We start from the raw sequence: 24312 nt of genomic DNA, 5'->3' as shown, positions 1-24312 counted from the left end.
AGCAAAGACAATATTATAAAACTTTCTTAATGTGCACGTAAAAACATGGATTCAGTGAATAAATACTGATGCTCTACGCAACTCTAACTAAAAGAAAAAAGAAACGCTGTTCAGTGTTACCACGAAACACTGACCAGTGTTACCATAATATAAATTGTGACAAATCGATATAATCACGTGGAACTCATGGACTAAACTCAAACTCGCGAACTCGTTTAATAAAATCTCGAATAAGTTGTTCTGTCGGGAACTATGCTATTAAATTTGGTAACAGCACGTATATACTTAGTAACAGTTAATAACAAAAATCAACAACATAAGAAGAAAAATCGTTACAACTGTTCGTTATTAAAGTCAGAGTATAAAAAAGGAATTTGACAGAGTTAAATGATCAAACCTTAACATCTTCCAGCACTTAGGAAGATTCAGGTAGCGCAGGGACTAAAATACAAATTTTCAAACGATACACAAAAGTGTTTTAACACGAAAGCGAAATTTACTTAAATTCATTTTATTGGTATTCCAATAACGTTTTTAAAAAAAAACTTCGTATAAAACTCCCGTATAAAGATATTATAACTTCGTATAAAGATGATCACTTTCTACTTGAATTTGCTGCAAGAAACAAATCGATAGAAGGGATAAAAAAGATAGTAAGATCAAACTCATCGAGGTCAATTATTTATATTTTGAATTCGTCTCGATACCGGGCTACAGCGGTATTTCTTTTTTTTTTTTTTTTAATTGCAATCGATTGCTTTCTCCGCTCCAGTCAACAAAGTCTAGGATTCGAATTACAGCAATATATTGCAAATACAAGCAAATTAGACTAATTGATACGCATCGTTAGATCAACCAGACCCAAGAATTGCTTAGAATACGCACACATATAATACACATACATATAATAAGCGTGCTGGATGTGTAAAAAGACGGAATTGATTGAATCCGTTTAAGAGATAAAAATACTACAAAGTACTTTCTAAAATGTAATTGACAATAGAATGATATATTCGATTTGAATTTTTCCTCATAAGTGATGAAACTATCTTAACAATATTAATTGGACGATTGCAAAAGTCCTGAATAAGTGGTGTTATTTTAATTACAATGTTTAATTATTCGTAAACGCTACTAATTTCTTTCTCATTGAGCTATCGATTTTATTTTCTGAACAGAAAAATAACGTAGTGTAATATTTATTCGAAGATTCCATTTTCTCTAAGACGACACAAATTATTTTATCATGATCCAATTTACCGAAAACAATTCAAAACTATTTAATAGGAGAAATTTGTTAAGCAACGAATTATTTAAACAATTTTAATCGATAATTAAATGATTTTTGCAATCACCGAACAATTTGTTAAGTATCGTCTCATCAAGCAAAGAAGAACCAAGGTACACAGATTCAGCTTTATCGTAAAATAACGAACAATCGAAGATGTTTGTTAATTGTTGCGTCGGTTTACAATTTAATCGGTGTCGATGAAAAACGAGTGTATTTACAATAGAGATAATATTTACACGTCGAGAAGTCTAACAGTTTTTTCGTGTTCGTGATTTTAATCCTTGCCGATTAGCGATTTTACGACATCTAATGATTATTTGCTCTTCGAGAAGCATGATTTCAATTTTTCTACTATATTATACACAGTTGTAATGCCTCGAAAGATGTTCGTTTGCCAAAACCTCGAAACTTGTACATTGCTATCCTCAATTAGTCGTAGCAACGGAAAACGTAAAAAAGTTCGATTCCTGGAACACAAAAACAGTGCCAAACCTCGAAAGATGTTCATCGTCGGTTACCAGCCGCGAACATCATTCGAAGCACTACTGTATCATTTTCCAACAGTTTGTTAGATTCAGGTTTCCCTTTACGATTGTGCATTTTAGAACTCATTATTGTCTGATTATTGTTTCGAAGCTCAAAAAGCTTTCATTTGTCTCAAGGATTAAAAACACAAAAGACAGAATTCCGTGCTGGTGCAACACAGTAGAAAATGTTCAATCGATCATTTCTAATTTCTTCTATATAAATTCTGTCTTTTTTGTCGTTTTGATTTGTATTTCTTTTTTTTTCTTTTTTTTTTTTTTGTACAAGTTTATAGAAGATTGTTATTATTCATTCGAAGGTAACGAAGCGGAGGAACATTGTTAAACGTTGTCGACTATCCTAAAAATATGTTTTCCATCAACTTTGTTCAAGTTTCTGGAGCTCTTTGACTTGCTGTGCAAGACTCATCGCGTATATTACGTATTGCGTTAACATTTCTTGAGCCTTTATACGGTGCAAAACTTCACCACACCGTTTACCGAGAGAATTGAGTCGTGAACAAACTTAAGTCAACGTCAAATCAATTGGTCGCTCAAGGCCACCGAAGCCTCATCATAGTAGTTTTAACTACGATCACTCTCGTCTCTTCGCGCAAATTACGCCCCCCCCCCCCCTCTGTCGCTCTAATAAGGAGAAAAGTGAAAGTAGATATTTTTGGTACGATTCGAAGTCGAAAAAGCGACCTGGAATAACCAATTGATTTTTATTTAACTATAGTACACTGCTCAAAACAGTTAGGGGATCAGGTATGTCAAAGACAGCGATCTGGTGACCCTCGAAACACGTGTGACTCTTTCTCCGTTAAACCGCAAAGAAATGCCTCCTCTTATACTTTTGTCAAAGTATGTGTCCTGTCTGTGGCTTTGCACAAGAATAGGGTACACTTTGACCGATGGAGGGGATTCTGTGACTCTTGGCGGAGAAAAGATTTGCTGTCCCTGAAGTACGTCTTCCTGAAGGTTATTAAAGGATAATATAGTAGTACTTTAACTGATTATCTGAGACTCACTCTGGATTAGGTCCAAATAACCCTCCAATCATTTTGAGCATCGTACAAAAAAATTATAAAACACTCTGTATTTGTGTATTCTTGTATTATGAGTGAATAATCTAAATAAGATATTATTTCTCATAACCTATAAAATTTGACGGCAAACATATGCGAGCAATATATATATATCTGCAAGCAACTTAAGTATTTTGTGCTTTCATTTGCATTTTAAGCTGTATGCCTACCGAAAATACTTATATCAGAATTACAATAAAAAGTTCGGTATGTATATTTGCAAAAATGTTCGATACACAAAGAATATTAAGTATCGAAAGAATATTCGTTCTTTAACTCCACGAAATCATGCTAACTCAGTGTGCTAATATTTACAATAACTGTGGAGAAACTTGCACACGTTTAGTATTATGCACCAAAATGTTGAGCAAACTTTTATTTGTACCATTCACGGTATATAGGTACAAAATTTAATCATAATTATAATCTAAACGACGGTGATTTTAATGATGGGTTGGTCTAGCGATGGGATACGGTTTCAACGTGTACTCATGAGTATCGGTCGAAATTTCAGACTCGTATTATTTATTAAGTACAATTTTTCAAAGTTTGATAAAGGTGTCTCTGATTTTAATTTGAAAATACCGATATAAGTTCAAAGTATTCATTTATCATAAAATTTATTTATTCATCATAAATGAACAAAGAAATAAATGAACGTCATGAGCAAGCATTGAATTAGTCCCACGGTTAATTTGAACCCATCATTGTACAGGGTGTCACCTAATTTTTGGTACAACCTGGACACGATTCCTCGGTCAAAAATCAATAAAAAATAAAAAACCAAATTTGTTTCTACGAGGTTTTATTTTTGAGATATTTGATTTGCGAAACGTATGTTTAATTACAATTCAATTTAACGATTTTCATTTCGTACACTACACGAAAGCAGAAACTTGTAATAAAAAAGTGATTTATATTATTGCAAATTGAAATATAAGTGTTTAATTTTCCACAATTTTGAAATTTTCCATTGCTTTTTTTGCCGATACTACATCTGTCATTATAATGATTCTTTTAAAGATTTATTATACACAAAAAGGATAATATATCTACTGATCGACGAAAGCATTATTCCCGTGCACGTTTCACGTACCTTCAAATTCGATCATTTCAAAAAAAAAAGAACGTCGTATGAACATTTTTCATTCGTTCTTTCAACGAGAATCAACTATTCCTCGGGTTGTACCAGATGTTTCGGCACACCCTGTATAGCAATCACGTGTTCGAGGTACATTCGCTCGATTGATATTGTACCTCGTTGATTGCATTCGAAAACACATCTTGATAAATTTTAAAAGCCGCTGAGAAACAATTTGATAGCAGTGTTAACATTAATATCAGTGAAATATTGTTGTAAATAATATTTTTCCGATTCCCTCTAACGTTACAAGCACGAAACGAGTAATGGAAGGAAAGCGTTCGCAAAAGCTTAAGACGAAACAAACTGTACGATTAAAAAATGCTTAAGCCTGCACGAAGCAGCAAGAGTCTCGTAGAGTCTCCAAGTTCGTCGACGATAAATTGCAGGCGCTCGTTGTTTGATTCATTTATCGATCTGGATCGTCGTTATGTAAGGCTCCACTTAAGCGATAGCACCGTGTTTCACTTTTCTTGTTTTCCTTTTTTCTCTCCATTTTATTTTACCTTCATGGATGTCATTTTGATTCGTTGGGCGATGTCGAAAGTTAAAAAACTTTTTTAACATTGTCTGTGTAAATTAGCGACAATGACGAATTTGATACGCTTAATGGTAACGATAACGCTAACAATCAGCGTTATTAAGACTTCCACGTGAAAATAGATGTTTTTTTTTCTCTTCAAATTGTTTGAACTCGAACTCACATTTCTACCAATTTGATTCTGAATTCAGAACGTATCGAAATTAACGTTAACCATGGTATAAGTGAAAGCAGTGTACAAATATGTTACACCGAAATGAATTTCATTAATTCGATGCAATTGTACTGTCGAATTCGAAGAGATTCGAAAGGAAGATCGAGAAAAATTCCTCTTCAAATTCAACGACACATCGATCGATAATGGAAAACAAAAAAAAAAAAAAAGAGTATATCCGATTTACATTGTACGATTCGTCATACGCTCGTCTATTTACCAATTCTAGAACTATGGCGGAGTCAACGAACTACAGTCCTGGACAATTGTAGCGAAGTATTGAAACAACTAACGACTTCATAGCTGTCAAACACCGTTCGTCGATAATATTTATTTTCACTTACTACCACTTACGAATAGCGATGAATTTCAATATTTAAGGTTCATCGTGGCGAAATATTACTCATAAAAACAAAGATTCTTGCAACGTGCTCGAACCCATCACTACTTTCATCATGCTCGAGCCATCAGTCAAGGCAGTAAGAGGGAAGTTCCCTTCGCAAAGCAACTGACAGGGAATGTTCCAAGTCGTTTCTTTCGTTTCCTCCACCATAAATGAAGTAACCGAGCATTGTTTACGATAGAACAGTCTTAAGTTCATCTGTCTCCGTTCTACGTATTCTTTTCCGCCTTAAAATTTAGCCTACTATACACATTTTTATACAATTAGGCATCCGTTCTTTCATTTGTGTTATTCTTTTTCTTTTTTTTTTTCATTTTTTTTTTCATCTTTTAGATGCAAATATCAAATTTTCTGTTCTCGGTTCGCATATCGTAGGTACTAACACGGATTGGCTTAGTTCTTGGGAACGTATCCGCGTGATATGGTTCACTTTTATGTGGTCCTTAAAGTCTGTGTTCGACGCACAGTTAGTGCGCAATAAGGCCCTAAATGAACAGTGTGTAAAACAGGAAAGTATTTGTCACGATTTGGAATTTACACACCTAAATCAATGAAAAAATTCACTTTGACGTTCAAATTCAAGATCGAGACCTAACCTAGGCCTTGGTATTCACAATGAAGACCTAACTTAGACCTTGAATTCAAGGTCAAAGTTTTTCTATACATTCGCGTAATCTACTCGACGTGAGGATAAAATGTTCCAAGGGAACCAAACGTCGCAAATGTACCGTTCTCCCGGAAGAAAACTGTTATTAATTTTATCCAATAAGATTGCGTAAAATTGCTGCTAAGAGTAGAAGTATTTACTTTCCGTGATTGTTTATTACAGCGCTGACCACGCGTGATGGCTTAGTCCCCCCCACCACGTGTCGTGTTATGCTACTGGGTGGGGGTGGGGGATAAGGAAAGCTCTATGCTTTACGCAACCTGATTGATCAAAATTTTAACAAATTTTTGCGAGATAATGATTCCTTTCGAAGACTGTTTAATATCCTTGTCGAATAGGAACCAAAATTAACGTGATAAATACTTTATTTATATCCTGTACGTCAAAAAATTCATAAAAACGTTCGGCAGTAACGACGTGATAGACGCGTGCGAATCATTTGCAAAAAATTGCTTGTCTGAATCGAATTAGCACTTCACTTGTATATCAACTACATTTGCTAAGGATTTCACAGTGAGAAATTTACTATTTCTAATCGCTTTGCAAATTACATCTTAAAAAGATTCGCCGTAAGGATGGGGAACACGCAACAGTAATGTTGATTACGTTCGTAAGAACAATAATACCACGTGACGTATCCAAAACTTGATGTAGATGTGCGATTACTCGTCGCACGATCGTATGTTTTTCTTACTCTTTCAATTAAGGATAACATAGAAAGACATACGATAGTAACAGAAAAAATCGCACGTCTGCATCGGCCCTAAAAGTTATATGCCTGTAAAGCTGATGCTTGTCCAACTAAAAACGCTTAAATAATAATACAAGTACGCAAGCTGCTCGATAAAAAATATAGATATAAAATTAAGTTTGCGTTATTACGATTAAAATATTTCGGCGATTTCTTTTCTCTGCACTTGCATTTGTATTGGAATGACGATAAATCTATAACCGGACGGTTGTTCTCTCGTGCAACGTCAATGAAAATGATTGAATCGGCAAAGCAACTTCAATTGAATCGTTTTGTAAATTGTTCGATTCGATGCAAACGTTATTCGCACGTGTCTAAATGATAACAAAGCTGCATACATCGTGTCGCGTTACGAGTAATTAGCAGAAAATTATTTACACTGAAATTTACACTGAATCGAAACTACCTTCAGTGGTTCCTAAATTTACTAAAATGAAATTGCACCTAAAGCCAGTACGATTCTGTACGTTGTCGTCACGATGGTACACAATAACAAACAAATTGTACGTGTATATAAAATTGAAAAATACACGATCTAAAAAATGGAAGGAACTTGAGAAATGCTCGTATAATGCATAAAATATGATTTGCAGAATTGGCGGTAACACAGGTCTCCTCGGAACGCATGCTTTTTTAAAACCTTAAAAGTACCACAATGTCTGGCAATAGCAATTTTCAAGTAGGCACAAATCAATTTTGAATCGATTGGTATGTACATCCGAAAGAAACTTAACCAATGTTGTTACAACTAAGAGCTTCATTACATTCAACTTATTATGCGCATAGAAATTATCTATCATATATTATAATTCTTAATATTGTTAATAGCAATCAACTGCACATGGACGCAATTGAAAGTGCATACAATATTCAGACTCTCTATATAATGCAGAATGTTAGAGATACCACTTTCAATGATCAATCGGGTAGACTGAAGTAAACGAAGGATCCAAAAATACCTTCATTTTCAATTCACCCTCGATTAAATCGCTATTTGTATATTTACAACAAATACTTTTTACGTACTGGCTACTAGTTAGATTATATACATGGAAATTGTAGCTATAATTATGTACGCAGAAATTAATATTAATATTTTAGTGGGATTTTATAAAATTAGTATTCTATTGGAAGCTTTACCAAGCTAAGAGTTAAAAAATAAATTATAGCATAATAAACATATATATTGTGTGCCATTAATATTCGTTCAATTTCTTCAAATATTCGCATGTGAATTAGAAGAATTGAATACCTTTATGATTATACCTTAAAAAAAAAATATTAAAAACATTATAAGAAAAACTGCCACTAAAATTTGTTGTCAAACAACTGTTGAATTTGAGCTAGACAGCACTTCGCACGGTGAGTAAGTGATTAAAAAAATTTATTTTTTCTAATTTCATATAAACATGCTGTGATGAGATACTATACTTGTTCAAATTTCTACTATTTTCGTTAAAACGCGTGCTTGATTGATCTGAACACATGTTTCAATTTGTTCGCTTATTCACCATTTAAAGCACCGCTCCTATTTAATCCACATTTATATTTTGATCTCGCCGTATGATCAGAAAAATAATTTAAATTGAAAATAGATTTCACTGCAGTGTCGTAACTTGCTTCACATTTCTTTCGACTTGCACAGTTTCAGTCGAGTTGCATCATCGATTAATACGTACACCGTAGCGAGGATATTGATAATATTTAACACATGGTCTCCGAAGCTGGAGCAGGTACGGTACTCAAATTCTTGTCATTAGGATCAGAACTTTCCGAATCACGAATCGGTGGCCTCGAAAGCGTTTGTTCGATTTCTCTGGTCACACTAATGGTAGGGGCTGGCCTACGAGATTCTTCATCGATAGCGGAAGCTCTGCGAAGCTGGTGTCTGTGTTCGTTTGATATGAAGTATAGCCCCCCACTGGCTTCATCCGATGTGTGCAGAGGTTCGTCGTCGTCACCGATGTATCTTCTTTGTATCAGGTCCTCCATTTGCTGGTAATCACATTCCTCCGCGTCACGTAGATGTTCGTTCTCAATTTGCCAAGCCATCTCTGCATTGGACATGCCTGAATGGTGCCTGACCCTTAAAGGAGGCGGAGAAATTGGTGGTGTTCGAGGCGGACTGAGGAGGCCGCAGTAACTCTCCAATTCGTCTGTTATGCTTGTATACTCTGCGCGCATTGCTAGTAGAATCGAGCGTTGGGTGCTACTCGTGGACGACACTGATGGAATTACAGCAACGCGTGGCTCTGCCCAAGTTACGCCCCTCGAAATGCTTGAAGGGACCAACATTGCATCATCTGACTCTGAACGTGTTCTACTATTTTGTCGAATGGGACGTTCTGTCGAGTCTTGTCTGGTTGGTTCTGAAGCTGGTGCCTCACTACTTGCTTCTCTGCTTGGTTCTTTACTCGTTGCATCTCTACTCGTTTCTCTACTCGTTTGTCTACTTGGATCCGTACTTAGTTCTCTGCTGCTAGGTTCTATGCTTTGTTCTCGGCTCGGATCTAAGCTTGGCTCAACGCTTGGATCCACGCTTGGTTCCCTACTGTCCGATTGAGACTCTTTCTTGATTGTTTCTCCTTCACCATCTCCTTTGCTCACTTCGGTTTCCTGACTTGTCGTTGTTTTTACATCGTCTTGAGCAGTGTGTCCGTCTCCGCTCACAGAGGATTCGTTTCTGCTAAGATTTTCACGGGACGCAATTGCCTCTGAGTGTTTCAATACATCGTCGTCCAATGGTTGACCCATATTCAGGAATGTACCATCGGTCAGTGATCGTACGAGCCTCTTACGTTTAATTGTAATAGTCGGTAGCTGTGTATGAGAATCCGTCTCTGAAAGAACTTCTGAACGCTCTGATACTCTGCGAATACGACCTTCTATGTCGAAGCCGGATAACGTTTCTATGTTGGGCATATGCGTTGCCATGAACCGATGGATGACGCCTAAATGAGCCAGAGTCTGCTCGTTTAACTCTTCTAACTTACGGATGCGAAATTCCACTGCCTATAACGATAAAGGAGATATTTATACATGAAAATATGTAATATTAAAATGATGATTATGCTGCATTATTACCTGAAGTGAGGCATTTTGTGTGTGTTCTTTTTTATCGATGTCTTCTATCTTCTGATGCATATTCTCTACTCTTTCCGTTGTAATCTTTACTCGCTCCTCTGTTGACATTTGCAACTTTAGCTCTTGTTCACGAAAATATCCTTCGACACAGTCTTCTTCAAAATCGTAAAGACGCTCCATGTCGTCAACTTCTAGGAATAACTTAAGTCCGTTGTCGTACGTTTCACCCGTACTTGCTTTGCCTTGAGTCACATACCGCAGCAAATATTTCACCAGGAGATATATGTGACAAACTACAATGAGCGGGGGAGGTAAAACTGGTTTCTGTTCATATTCCATAACAACAGTAAAACGTTGGAACATCCAAACTTGGTGCGCCACCGCGTTTACCTCATTGAAAATATTATTAAAAACCGCAATCAGAAGGTTAATCAGCAAAATGTTTGCGACTAAAAGATAAATAGACATTACAGCAGGTGTGATCCAACGGCCTGGAAGACATGGTATCATTCCTGGTTCATCTCCACAATCAGGATCTATGTTGTCTGCATACACTTCTCCATACAACATAAAATACGGCTCCATGAATATCTGTCCAACAAAAAATGTAACTATATTGTAAAAACTGTATGTCCTTTACGGATATATTCAAGTTTCTTTATATCTTTGATATAACGCATTTATTCTGACTAAAACAAATATTATATATTTTATTACATATTTGTTTCAAATATATAATGCTTAATTAGAGTAAACGCGTGTCAAAGTTTCTCAACAAGCATTTACCATTCAAATTGTTATTTTTCTTTATATTTATTATTCATACATTTATATGAGTATTAATAAAAAGTACATACATCTCGAATGATTTTTAACTTAGGCTCGGCATTGGGATTTAAAATAGCTTGTCGTGTTACTCCAAAGCTCATTAATACAACTAATAAGAGCACCACAAAGTATATCATATTTTTTACCATCTTTCCCATCATAGTTACCAAAGGACCTGATGAAAATAGTGAGAATTATTCATTCATTGTACATCAGATCGTGCACATTTATTTGAGTATGCATTCATTTACTTATAACTTTAGTTTAAACAATATAACATACCAAAATACTTATTTACACCAAGGATATTAAATATCCGTAAATACCAATAAATACAATCAACACAGTAAATGACACGTCCAACATCAAGAGTAGAATGTCGTAAGCGTAAGGCTAGACCAATTTGAAAAAAAATGATAGCAGCTGCATCACAAGGATTCCACATATTCCATGCCCATACGCTAAATTTATGTGAAAGAGTGGCTGGTTCGGACGTCGCAATTTCTCGTACTTTCTCGCAACCCAATGTACAAACATATGTGATTGCATAAATCTCTGCCAATGATGGATGATCGTCCATATGTATAAGGATGCAGTATGAGAAGAGAACCAAAAATATAATATATGCTATCTGTGATATAAAAAATAAGTTTTGTGTTTAGCAATATTTATCTAAATATCATTAATTTCGAATTATGTAAAAAAACTTACAGCATTCGCCCAAAATTTTGTAATAGGAGCTGTGTAAAATTCATATAATTTTTTTTTCAGTCGCAAAGGACGGCTGTTCTTAATGTCGTAATAATCAGAGTGAATGCCATAAGAACGATGAACACCATCATCATTATCTGTTAGAACCTTCCCATTTTCTTGTACAATTGTTTCTTTCACTACTGTCGTGGTGTGTTCATTGCTGATTAAAGCCTACATGAAGAAATGGAAATTTCAGTAAAGTTTATATATACTTTATGCAGATCATACAGGACATTAACACACAACAGATAATAGGAATTTTTCATATGTTGGATGTGTATCGATAGTTATTTTTACTAATTTTTGGTCATTCTCGGGAATCATTTACATTAAGAATGTTGCTAATAAATCAATTAAAGAAGGTAGTCTGGTAGAATGATACATAGTATGTAAGAAGCAGACACTATAACAAAAATATTTTGTAGCGTTCCAAAATATTGTGGAAGACTGATGGGAAGAAATTGGACATACATGGCATACATCATTTCTCTACAAATGACTATCATTATTTCATTTTGATAACATGAAATTATGAAAAGAACGTACATATGAGATGATTTTGTACTCTATTGCATGATAAGATGCATTATTTATATATATAGATATAGAACAGTACTTCAATACATGGAGTTTTGTTATGTATAATAAAAAGAGCTAAGAAGTGGTGTAATAATGGAAGTAAGCTTTATATATATATATAGGAAATGAAGGTATAAAATAGTGATTTTACTTTTGACAAACTGAGAGATGCTTTAAAGGTTATCAAATTTAGTCAGGAATTGCTAAGGATCTATGAAAAGTAAAAACAAGAGAAAATAGAAAACAATGGATAAAGTGCAATTTGTGTTAAGAATTACAGATGTGTAGAATATAAATCATTAGTGTGCTTTAAGATGTAATGCGAGGAAAGTGGTAGTTCAAATTAGTTGTATTTTCAAATGATCTTCTGTCCTTCTTTCCTTTTAATCAACAGTGATTTTCGAAATTATATATTGTTGGAAGACAAGGTTGTACTGAAATATCAAGTAACAAATAGTAGTAGATAGTAGTAAATATTAACGACAAATTATCAATAACACATAACTGGTAATGATTGTGGACATTAACTGTGATGGAAAACATTAGTATATAAAATGGAAAGTTAACGTATACGTATAAATATATTCGAAAGTCAATTGGTTTCCACCGTGGATGTTAGTTTATAAAAGTAATACCAATATTTTGGTGGTACTTTATCAACATCAAATACACGATTTTAAGGTATTTATAATACAGGACGACTCGTTTACGATAGAAGCGTTAGTTATCATCCTCACCGGTACGGATTCCGATACTGAATAAACAGAAGCTTTCCTTGATGATAACTAATAACAAAAGAGAGATAGTTGAAAAGTGCACCGGAAAGTGTGAACTTATTGGTCATAAAATCATTGCGTTTCAGGCCATTATAGATATACCTTAGCGCCTTGTTGGCTGCTGGATTTGTTGCGTACGCTCAGGCTCCTGCGCTGACGTTTCTAAAAAACAATTCATACGCATACCCACATAGTCTATGAATTATAAAACACATTTCTATACCTCTAATAGTGATCAATACGTTTTACCATAAAATACTGACCAATTACTAAGCATATGACATCTTTCTGAACAAAGTACACATACACATTTAGATAATAAGGATAATAAAATCATACATGATGAATTATAAATGCTACATATTTCACACGCATAAAAAATAAAAACTAAAAATACAAAACTAGACGCTGTAATATACTGTTTAAGTATATAATCATAAATGGCTGACACATTTCACGTTTTGTGTAAAATACTCAAATAATTTGATGCAGGCACACAGAATGTTTGCATAGTACTTTACATGGTTGATGTATAAATAGAACCTACATGCGTATACGTTTTCATGTAATTCTTCAAACTACTGTTCAAAACCAGCAACCATATGTATTAATTATGCAACAAATAATCAATTTTGCAAGTATAATGTTATATCTTAACTAGTTTCTAATAACAATTATACTAAAAACTTAGGTACTCTAATTCAATTTATTATTGCTATAATTTTTATTTGCATATGATAAAAATTTGAAATAATTTGTACAATGAATGAATGCATTCAAAAACATTACTAAAAATAATAAAGCAATGACTGTCGGTATGTTTTCAAAATAAATTAATAATTGCAGCATGAAATGAGTAATGAATTATCAATAAATGCAGTGACAGGTTGTATTAATTAATATAGATCATATTCTGCACCTTCATAATTGCTCAACTGTAATAATTTTGATCAGGAGAATTAACTTTGAATATTTTATGTTCGTTTGTTTTAAACGAAATTACCTCTCGTATAATTATTTAACATTTCTTGTTGTAACTTTATTAAGAAACAATTATTACCTCGACATCGGGACCAGTTGGTACACCATGCTCAGAATCACTGTCTTCTTTTTCATCTTCAAGAGCAATTAAATGTTCCTCTTGCGTTTGTGGCATTAATTGTAATTCTTCGCGACTTTTAAATTCCAAACGTGCTATATAAAATGGACAAACCAGCCCAAGTACAACCTAAACATAAATAAAAAGGAAGATGTTTAAAAAATAAAGCAAATAATATTTCTATTTGTAATAAGCATGTCAATCACCTTCAAATTTGTATTTTTTCTTGTTCGTAGACCACCCATCCACAGATCAGCTAAAATAATTTGACTACAAGTATGCGCCAAAAGCGGACGATGATTAGCTGTAACCGCTAGGGAAAGACATGTCTGACCAGACCAGTTTTGAAGTTCAGAAGTTAGAAGCTGCTGGGTTTGATCATCATCCTGACGATAGCAATAATCTAACAATTCTAACGCTATGAAAAAAAAATTATACAGTATTAACTATCATCATAGATACTATAAGACTCTTCTATACTCTTCTATGGGTGTATTAGTACCGATGTTTTCAAATTCCTTTCCGTAATTTCTTAATTCATCGTACACTTCTGTTTCAAGGTCATCCTCAGCAGCTTCGTGCGCCATAGCTTTATACAACTTAAGGGCAACGAGAGATTTTGCCAATGCCTCTTCTCCATGTTGCCACATCAGTAAGGCCATTTGTTGACGCTTTGTTAAAACGGCCCAAATAAGCAGTTCATTGAAAGGGTAATCGAAAAGAGGAGTATCACGATTAGCTGGCAACGTTTCAGCGAGCAGACTTATCGTTGAACTCTCTTGTTTGTTACCAGATCCTGAGTAATACCGAGTAGCACTACCCCACGCACAGCTATTTCGATGCATGTGCTGCTGATGGCCCCCCGATCTTTTCATTACTTTGGTATAGATTACACGAAACTTCCTACGAGTGTATTGAGATCGATATGCTCCACCCATTAATTTATTTATCACGAGTCCAATGTCATGTAACGTGTACATATAACCATGTGGAATATTTGGTCGTACATCACGTAGAATGTATCCTAATGTATTTGAAGGGCCTTCTTTCTGAATAAGAAAATTTTATAATAAATTATTTATTGCGTTGTATAAGACATGAAAAAAATCTAAGACAGAGATTAAAATTGAAGGTATAGCTTACGGTATTATACAGCTCTTCAAGACGCGGTATCGATAAGAATTTTCGCATGGAAACACCATTCTCCAAAAGGAGTTTAACGAAATCAATTCTATCGTGTTGCAATGCTTGCATCATGGCTTGTTCTAAAGCACCTGATGGCCATTTTTGTCCATAAACAAATATTTCACTGCGGGCTATATCCACTCTATTCCAAATTAATGATAATGACAATTGTTCGGCTGGAGATAATTGTTTAGACTTAAACAACGCTGTTAGTATTGTTTGATCAAGCTCTTGGGGACGATCTTGAGTTATCCGAAATACTGTTATCTATAAGCATATTAATTATGTATTAAATATAAAATTAAATAATTAATGTATTAAATATGAAATATAATGAAGATTAAACAAACTGTATTAAAGTATTGATATTTACCAAATGCTTCTTACGTGTACATGCCAAAAGTTCAGAATATAATTGGCATGCTGGTTCAGCAGAAACTTTAAAGGTGCGCTTAATTGTTTCCAAAACATGCTCTCTCATGCTCTCTAATGGTCCCTCATTTTCCCCGCTCTCTCCATTTCCTTCAGACGCATACCTAAATATTTACTCTTTTATTATTGTTTTGTTGTTTAGAAACGTACACCGACAGTTACCAAATTCATTCTTACTTGTGCATAAAAGCAATGAGATCAGCCGCACGGCCTGAACCATCACAAACCACCACAGGAACAGGTGGATCATCTGTAACGTACTCTAAAACCGAACGTATTGTGTTTGTTCCTCCTTCAATCACTAATGCCACAACAGGAATACTGCTGTGTGTATCTGTGATAAATTTTTTTGTATAAGTTCCTTCAGAATTATTAAACAGTGATTATTAAAACGGCGATACTTACACGGCTGTAATTTCAAATTGGAAATATATTTTTCTAATTTTCTGCGCAACACGATTTCTGCACCATATCGACCACCAGTACCATTATCCACCAGTAAAAAATATGCGTGTCGATTATTTAGAACTGCATATTTTGACCTGACAAATTTTAATAAATATAACAATAAACAGTAATACGAATAATATGACAGCATTTACATACAATTATGCGTTAGTAAGAAATCAAAATTTATTCTTACCATGGAGATGAAAGACAATCATAAGGTACTTCACGTCCGTGGCCCACAAGTTCATGGCTCTTGTCTAAAATTCCCCATGGCGCTATTCCTATGCTTACAACACGTCCTTGCCTTTGGGATCTTTCTAATAACAATGCATCTCCTACTTGCCTTGTAACACCTATAAAATATTAATTTAGATGTTTGACTTGATCAACTCAATTTAACTGTAAGATATCAAACATAAGTAACCATTTGCTTTAACCAACCTGTATTTGTTCCACCCGTAAATATCCATGCACCAGTTGTTTTTGCAGCCTTCAATAAACCTTTTCTTAGAACTTTTTTTAAACTAGGCTGAAGATCAAAATTAGGACGACCACCATGTACAGTGATTAGTAATTTAGGTAATCCTAAATTCCATTCTCTACACAGTAATTGTACTATTGGTTCTGGTCTTGTGTCATGAGCTAGTCTCACATACTACAAATGTAGTATTGATACAGAAAAATGTAATTAATGATAAACTATTTTACAGTTTAAATTTGATCTGTGTAAATCTTGTACCTGTGCTTTTGTTGGATGTGGCCCACCTTGAAATTCAATTGTACCATAAGCATCAGTTGGAAATGGGCGTGTATTTTTACCTGGAGACCATTGCTCTCGATCCTTCTCTTTGGTATTACTAGCAGTATAACTTTGTACATCTGCACCAGTTCCACAGTGATGGGTGTAAGAATATCCGCATAAACATCTACAATAATGAATTCTTTATTATTGCTTTTACTATAAATAAGAGATTAGGTGCATTGGGCATAAAGAAATATATATTTTTGTCAATATTAAAGCTGATACCTCTATAGATATCAAAGTATCCAGAGGTTAGTAATTAAAAAATAATGTTTTTTACACTTTATACTGCACTACAAGAATAATAAATTACAACTAATACATCTATAAATATTAATTAATAAAGTAAAATCTTATTGCAAGTAATTGCACCCATTTACAACTAACCACTTGTTTGACATTTGAGTCATCCATTATAAAATTATATATTTTATATCTTCTTATTATACAGAGAAATTTTTAAACTTACATAGCTCAACAAAAAATAAAAAACTACTACACAGAAAAAGTTTCTGAATTTTGTAACTATTTTATTAGTTATAATTTTCAATTTATTTAATTTATTCAATTAATTTTTATAATACATTAGCTCAATGTAAATATTACACATGTGCTATGAAGCATGATATTAATGCAATAATGATATTCTTTAAATAAATATGGTTTAATTATGGTATGACCCAAAACAATTATGAGTATGATCTCTAAAAGAAAATGTTTTATAAAAACAATAAATAAAATAAAAATATAAAACAATATTTTCTTAGTGAAATTTTTAAAATAAAGTAGTTGAAAAATAGTTTTATTTAAAATACACTATAAAATTTCAGAGGTTAACAGCTTTTTGTACGAACCACTATTGCTGAGAACCATACAGAATGCATGTAATATAAGTATTCAGTTAATAACTGCTTAAAAGTGTAGAATGTTTAAACATGAAAATCATTTATTTTCAAGCAGAAATATTATTTTCTTTAAAATACTAAATGAAATAATAGAACAATGCATACAATACTCCTTCAAATATATATGTGACATATTTGCAGAAGCAATATTAAATATTTGTTTAAGAATATAAGATTGTTTATTGCGGCAGAATGCATAATGAACTCTCACCTGGAAGTGGTAATCACATCATACTCTGCATTCTTATTTCCCTGTACTTGCATAAACCTATAAATGAAACGAAAGAAAGAAAAGTAAATGAGAAGTAAATGAACACAAGAAAATATGTTAGTAATGACCTGCAAAAATTTAGAAATAAATTTTTAATAACAGCTATGTGTAATGAAATATAAAACATAATTGTAGACAATACATAATGAAACAAATGTGTTGAAAGATTAATGGTCAGTATAATAGTGTCTTATATTGCCTCTGCAAAAATACTGTCTCTTTGAAGAAACAAAATGCATATAGTTATTTACTATTATATCATTGTTAAACCTACTAGAATAAAGAATCAATGAATATAAAAATTGAAAAACACATAATATTGTTTAATATCGAATAAAATGATGATAGATGATGAACATTGAAAACAAAATTTATATACTTACTAGAAATGAGTTATCCTACTTAAAATAAATTTGCATAAATATCAGGGAAATTCTGATGTTTTAATCTTTTTGTTACAGATTTTTAAATGTTCAAATTGTATTCATAGTTCAGTTTATCTATAGATACAGCTTAAATCACGATATAGTATACATAATTGTATGTATTAACTTTTTATAATATTATCTAAACGTATTACATACCTATGCTCATCTTTAGCACTTGGAATAAATTTTGAACATTCTCTTTTTTGAAAAGTTGCCTCTATCCAACTGCGTTCAGTTGCCTGTAATGAGTTTTAAAAATTTATTCATTATTACAAAATATCATACACTTCAAAATGTATGTCTATACCATAATTTGTTATGTTTGTTTTAAATATTTCAAATAAAATAATATTTCACTGTTTATGTAAGATGTTTATAAGAAAGTATACCTTTGCCTTTTTTCTTTTCATTTTAGGACTACTGGCTCCACAGATAATATTTCCAATTGCCATCTTGATATGTATTGTAATATAATATGTATTCACCTTAACATTAACCCATATACTAACTAAAACAATGCATTAAATAGAACCAAATATAAATCAAGAAAAAGTACAATAAAATATATAACATATATGTTGTACGTAATAGCACTTGTACATAAAACACAATGTTTATAATAACTTAAAAAAATTACAAATACAATGATGTTATCTAATCACACTATTCAACTTAAGAATCATAAGTTAAAAATTAATTAATATTTACAACTATAAATAAAGCTAATCATATAAAAGTTCAAAACAATATCCCTATTCATATTAGTAACATAATAAATCAATTTTAATCCTACAATTTGACTTAAATATACATAACTATAACAATAAATACATAACAAAAGAAAACTTTAAACATAAAATGGCTAACAAAACTTGCATGCAACAGAGATAAGATAAATGAATCAGATAAGGAAAATACACTTAAATGATCTTCTTTGAGATATGTATGTCATATATAGTCATTGATAACTAATTACATTCAATATAAGTGTTTCTTGTGACAATTAAACCTCATTCATTTGTTTTGTTGTATACTAATGAACCTTATATCCTCATAATAGTTTTTCATACAATAAATTTGATATTTGTGTTATATACTTTACTTTAATAACAAGATTTTAAGTTATTAAATCATACAATAGGGAAAAAGGCAACCAGTATATTATTTGAATATATTTGAATAAAATATTATATCAAATAATTTTTATTGTACTCACCCCTCGGCAACTCTTATTTTTGTCTATCATATCTACATAAAACTGCATGAATAATATCAATATGTACTCCAAGCCCAATAGAATAAATATTTGTAGTTTGATACTACTTTGTAATAAGCACTATCATTAAATATTTAACTGGTAGAAATACATTAAAATTATCTGAAAAAGATTAATCTATAATACAAGTACAAATTTTTGCATCAATGAAACTCTTTCTATACTACAGATACAATATACATAATGTTAAAAAGTGTTTAAGCTGGCAAATAATAAAGAATGAACATTAAGACAAATATTGCAAACATAATATTAAAACAGTTACCTGAGAGTGGTGATCACATTACATTCTGTAGTCTTTCCTTCTTGTTTAAAAATTCTTTAAATTTCATTCAAACGAGACAATTCGAATTTGAATTTTAGCCTGACGAAAAATCAATGATTATGCAATGTTTGAGTGAACATCATGGTCATAACATTTTGAAAATCGGCGGGAAAATTCTGTATCTGTCATGTGCTTGTGACTTAACCTGGAAAAGTAATGTCATCAATTTTTTAACATCAAAGTATCGAAGCTTGACTATATTTATACACAAAATGGCATTTACATTTATCTATTTCTTACGAATTTTTAAATCTTTTGTAACAAATACAAAACAATACATGCGTGCGTGTATACGTACATTAGAAATACGTGTTGAAGATTTTAAATGATTGTAATCATCACGCGTGAAATATTACGCATCTAACGAAAAGCACGCTTGTGTGAATTCGTGATGTTTCGCAATTCCTCTTATAATTCATAAAATCCTTCTTTACGTCAGGCAATTAACGTTACAGGATATTTACGTACGGTGTTTGCATTTTTGCGTTGCTAGACGTTTCGTCGTTTACTCGACATCACGTCTTTGAATGCAGAGTAGACACGACGTAAGTCGTCAAATAATGTGTATAGAAATGCCTCACGCCGAGAATTCGTTCCATTATCCGCGTATCATTCCTTGGAAATATCGAGCTTGCTCCCCTGCATCGTTACTGACAAACTAGGCCAAGAACAAGGTTAACTTTAACATTGACTCGAAGATATCGGCAGTAGTGTTAACTGCAATGTTCAAATCGTAAATTTGAAAAGTTCGCGTTTTTGCAGAAAATTAATTTTAATACACTTTTAAACTTACTTATTGTTGTTTCAATCATTAAGACGTTTATCATCCCATAATATTTTGTTTTTTTCATTATATGATATTGATTCATAAATAGAACAAAAATTTTAATTAAAACGACCTCGAAATTTGTTTTCTTTATCGAAACGATGCAAACTCAGCATTTGTGAAATTCTTAAATAGTAAAACAAGTATTGTTTATTGTTAGAAGCACTATTTTAGTAAATGTTATATATTATTTTATTTGTTATCAATTACCAATCCGAGCGAGAATAACATACATACACACACACGTGCGCGCGCGGACAAATTCTTATAAAATGATCATGTGCATTTGCATAGTCATGATTACAGTTTAAAATTGCCTAAATGTACTTTTTCAAAATGATTAAAATAAATATTTTTTGTTTAAAAATGATCTAAAAGGCAATTATTTAATACGTTTTTAAATATACTTGAGAAACGGTTATTACTGAAAATGAAGCATAAGAAAACTTAACAAATTTAATAGTTCCTTAAATAATTAATAATTCTTAAATGAATTATTTACAAACAAAATTACCTATGCAAATCTGACAAATAATAGACAGTTTAAGGTGTACAATAAATTACACAATACATAGAAAATTAAAATCTTTATTCTGGTTTTTCGGGACCCGTTACTTTAGGTTTATTTGACGATTCTGATTCAGTTTTATTAGCTCTGTTTGATCTAAGTACTGCACCTGGACTAGGATATGGTCTCATTTGATAAAGTGGCCCTGAAGCAGTTGTGTCTGCTCCTGTTTTAGCTTCATTGTGTCTTGCTAAACCATCTGACCATTTACCTCTGAAAAGTATGGCGAAATAGATAATAGTTTTTGAATAAAATATTTCACATTTATGCACATAAATATAAAATAATATAAAGTAATTAAAAATAATACCGTGGAATATCACTATAAGATGCTGGATCCATGGGGTCCAAAGTGCGATCTTTTTTATCTTTACTGTCAGACCTATCCAATCTTTGTAGTCTTTTGTTGTCTCCTGATTTGTGTCTCATTATTCTGTTTTCTATTTTTCTATCTTTTTTTGGATCTGGTTCATCTACCTGAAAAGTCAAAATTTTATTTGCAACAGAAGTTCATATATTACCATATATATGCAGATATATAAAATAAATATTAGTTACATAACACCGAAATTAAACTACTAACTTCCATTGGTTCTTGATCGCTACCGCTATCATCACTTGACATATTATCATCTTGCTCTGCTGCTTTAAGATGTAATTCCTCCCTTAACTGAGATGCTGGCTGAGATATCTGACATTTTGGATGACCTGGTGGTAACCAAGACACAAGATCGGACGACCAATCCCAATAATAATGTTGGCCACTATTGGTAAATTAAAAATATTAATATAATGAATACCAAAAGCAATAGTGTTTAAAAAGATAGGATTTGTACTTACCATCCTGGATCATAAACTGCTTTCCATGTCTCTGGCAAAGGATACTTTTGTATAAGTCGCATTTGTTTCTTCAAGTATTTATCTGTAGGTTGTACATGTCCAAGACCCCATAATTCTTTACATTTTTTTGTACAATCGTGGTAAATATTGTATTTATTGGGACAACCACTGTAACCCTGAAATAAATATTACAAGATGTAATAAGACTGCATAAATTTTTGAGCTTGTAGTGGTATACAAATTAACCCAAGTATGATATAATCTTTTCATAGTCATTTCTAACATAGTACTTGCCATGAATTTTTGAGAAATATCAATTGGATTAATTTCATCTTTTGTACTGTCATAATCTTCAGCAATTACTTCCTCGTGGATCCTCTTCTTGGCTTCTTTTCTTGTAGAGTCTAAGAACAAGTACAATTTTAATTTCACAGTAGTTTCTAATATTCTAATTTGTTAATTAATACTTGAAAAAAATATCGACATGATTATTTACTTATAAAATTACGAAATATAATTTTTTTACATCATTTTGTGCGATCTTTAAATTGCATTTTACGTTAAAATATTTTAAGGTTATGTTTACAATTTAAGGGCTGATTACGTTATTTAACATTTATAAAGCATAAAATAACGAGAAGATTAATGAAACCAAAAAAAAAAAAATACGCAAAATTATTAGTCTAACAATAGTTACCGTGTTTTTCTGATCCGCAAATAAGCCCCCTTTTCGCGAGTCGTGCGGCTAGGGCAGCTGGAAGTGGCATTTTTTTAATTCTAATTATACGCTTCCTTCCCTTTTCACATAAACATATAAATATCTTCACGATTCAATAACAAAATCGTTTACTTCAAATTTATCCCACTTTGTACAAACATACTGTTTATCCGATACTTAAAAGCTGCTTGATACTAGCAACTGCGAATGGTCCTGTCATACAACGATACGGACGCTAAACATGAATTGCAATTAGATTATAGTTTTCTTTTACTCAAATACTACCTAATAAATAAATTTATATTTTTAATTCACGAAATTCTATATCTGTCATTCTTTAAAATTATTTAATATATCCACTTGATTAAACTTGATTCAATGTCCTGAAAGAATGACCAACTGCAAGCACACATGCGTAAAAACTGATTCAAAGTTTTTAAGAGACGATAGAACGAATAAACTGAAACATAATTCGATGAAACTATTTGAGCAGATAATTATGAACCACAATAATTATATCGCATCCATTCGAAACGTACGTATGTTATAATTTAGATCTAAACATAATTACCTGCATAGTTTTGAAACAGGGCGATAAGGGTGAAGGATGTATATCATGAGGAAGTAGGATAAATAAGTGATTTTTGAAAAATACTCACTTCATAGACGACACCCGATGACAGTAATCGTTCAGAATATATTTACAAGAGCAGTACAAAGAATAACGCGATATTACACGTAGTACATATTTTGTTACGTACACTAACAAGTAATTGATAAGCAGGTGAACAGTTTAATTGTTAATCGAGGCACGTGACAATAAGGCATTTCTACAGAGGACAGATACGATCGTATACATATAAGATATCAATCTATCACGCGATCCTATTGTTAATCTTCATTCGCTTTACGCGCCCTTTTCAAGCTCATTTTAAACTCTGCTACATCGTACGCTTTAATAAAAGATGGACGCGTATATACGGGGTGTTCCATTTGTCACGTATCATCTCAAATTTTTTCGTTGTTTTAAATGGTACGAAGAACGTTTTCGGACGAATTTGTTCGTAAATATCACGATAAATTCACAGTTCTTCCAAGGTGATATACTTCTGAAAATCCAAGGTAAGGAAAAATCGATGACCTTGAAAAAAGTGAGTTCAAGCACATCACAAAAAAGGGACATTCAGAATGATCGCGTCAAATGAGATGCTTGGTAGATAACAAGCGATGGATCTTTAAAGGTACGATCATGTTTAAGGTCATTTAAGGGCCATAGAGTCTTGTTAACAACAACAACAGCAACAACAACAACTATATTCTACTTCAATTTAGAAGTTCATGACCTTGAAATTATAGATCAATTATCATAATATTTGTCCAATTCTTCCAAAGACCTTTTTCGCGACGATGAATGCAACAGAAATATTCAATATAATCATGACAAATGAAATACCCTACGTAAACACCTTATTATTTTGTACAACGTTTACAATTTTCAGAACGTTCGAACATCCAGCGATAGAAAAATTAGCGTTAGAAAATTTCAT

General features: G+C 32.5%; 2 protein-coding genes across 8 annotated transcripts; both read right to left on the bottom strand.

The window, feature by feature from the left end:
* Nucleotides 1–668: 668 nt before the first annotated feature.
* On the bottom strand, nucleotides 669–20622 carry Trpm (transient receptor potential cation channel, subfamily M). 7 transcript variants are annotated; one of them, XM_076322455.1, is made up of 24 exons: nucleotides 20607–20622; nucleotides 20112–20471; nucleotides 19754–19958; nucleotides 19429–19590; nucleotides 18602–18720; nucleotides 18369–18451; nucleotides 17725–17781; nucleotides 16546–16732; nucleotides 16248–16461; nucleotides 16000–16159; nucleotides 15762–15898; nucleotides 15534–15690; nucleotides 15298–15460; nucleotides 14883–15191; nucleotides 14242–14788; nucleotides 13946–14157; nucleotides 13701–13868; nucleotides 12743–12802; nucleotides 12602–12649; nucleotides 11244–11456; nucleotides 10815–11163; nucleotides 10562–10707; nucleotides 9705–10295; nucleotides 669–9632 (listed from the first exon to the last, which is right to left on the bottom strand). In XM_076322455.1, the coding sequence occupies exons 5-24, from the start codon at nucleotides 18662–18664 to the stop codon at nucleotides 8325–8327; spliced, it is 5172 nt and encodes a 1723-aa protein (XP_076178570.1). In that variant the 5' UTR covers nucleotides 18665–18720; nucleotides 19429–19590; nucleotides 19754–19958; nucleotides 20112–20471; nucleotides 20607–20622; the 3' UTR covers nucleotides 669–8324. The 7 variants fall into 7 exon arrangements, with proteins under 7 accessions (XP_076178570.1, XP_076178561.1, XP_076178579.1 ...); XM_076322446.1 differs by lacking the exon at nucleotides 20607–20622 and having other exon boundaries at nucleotides 20112–20505; XM_076322464.1 differs by lacking the exon at nucleotides 20607–20622 and having other exon boundaries at nucleotides 20282–20505.
* A 589-nt stretch (nucleotides 20623–21211) lies between these two features.
* Pqbp1 (poly-glutamine tract binding protein 1) lies at nucleotides 21212–23004 on the bottom strand. Its single transcript, XM_076322516.1, has 6 exons — nucleotides 22745–23004; nucleotides 22342–22451; nucleotides 22048–22223; nucleotides 21791–21971; nucleotides 21518–21684; nucleotides 21212–21420 (listed from the first exon to the last, which is right to left on the bottom strand). The coding sequence occupies exons 1-6, from the start codon at nucleotides 22812–22814 to the stop codon at nucleotides 21228–21230; spliced, it is 897 nt and encodes a 298-aa protein (XP_076178631.1). The 5' UTR covers nucleotides 22815–23004; the 3' UTR covers nucleotides 21212–21227.
* Nucleotides 23005–24312: the final 1308 nt, after the last annotated feature.

The sequence above is a fragment of the Ptiloglossa arizonensis genome, chromosome 1 (genome assembly GCF_051014685.1).
Source record: "Ptiloglossa arizonensis isolate GNS036 chromosome 1, iyPtiAriz1_principal, whole genome shotgun sequence".
Classification (NCBI taxonomy): domain Eukaryota; kingdom Metazoa; phylum Arthropoda; class Insecta; order Hymenoptera; family Colletidae; genus Ptiloglossa; species Ptiloglossa arizonensis.
This window is presented reverse-complemented; position numbering and strand designations above follow the sequence as displayed.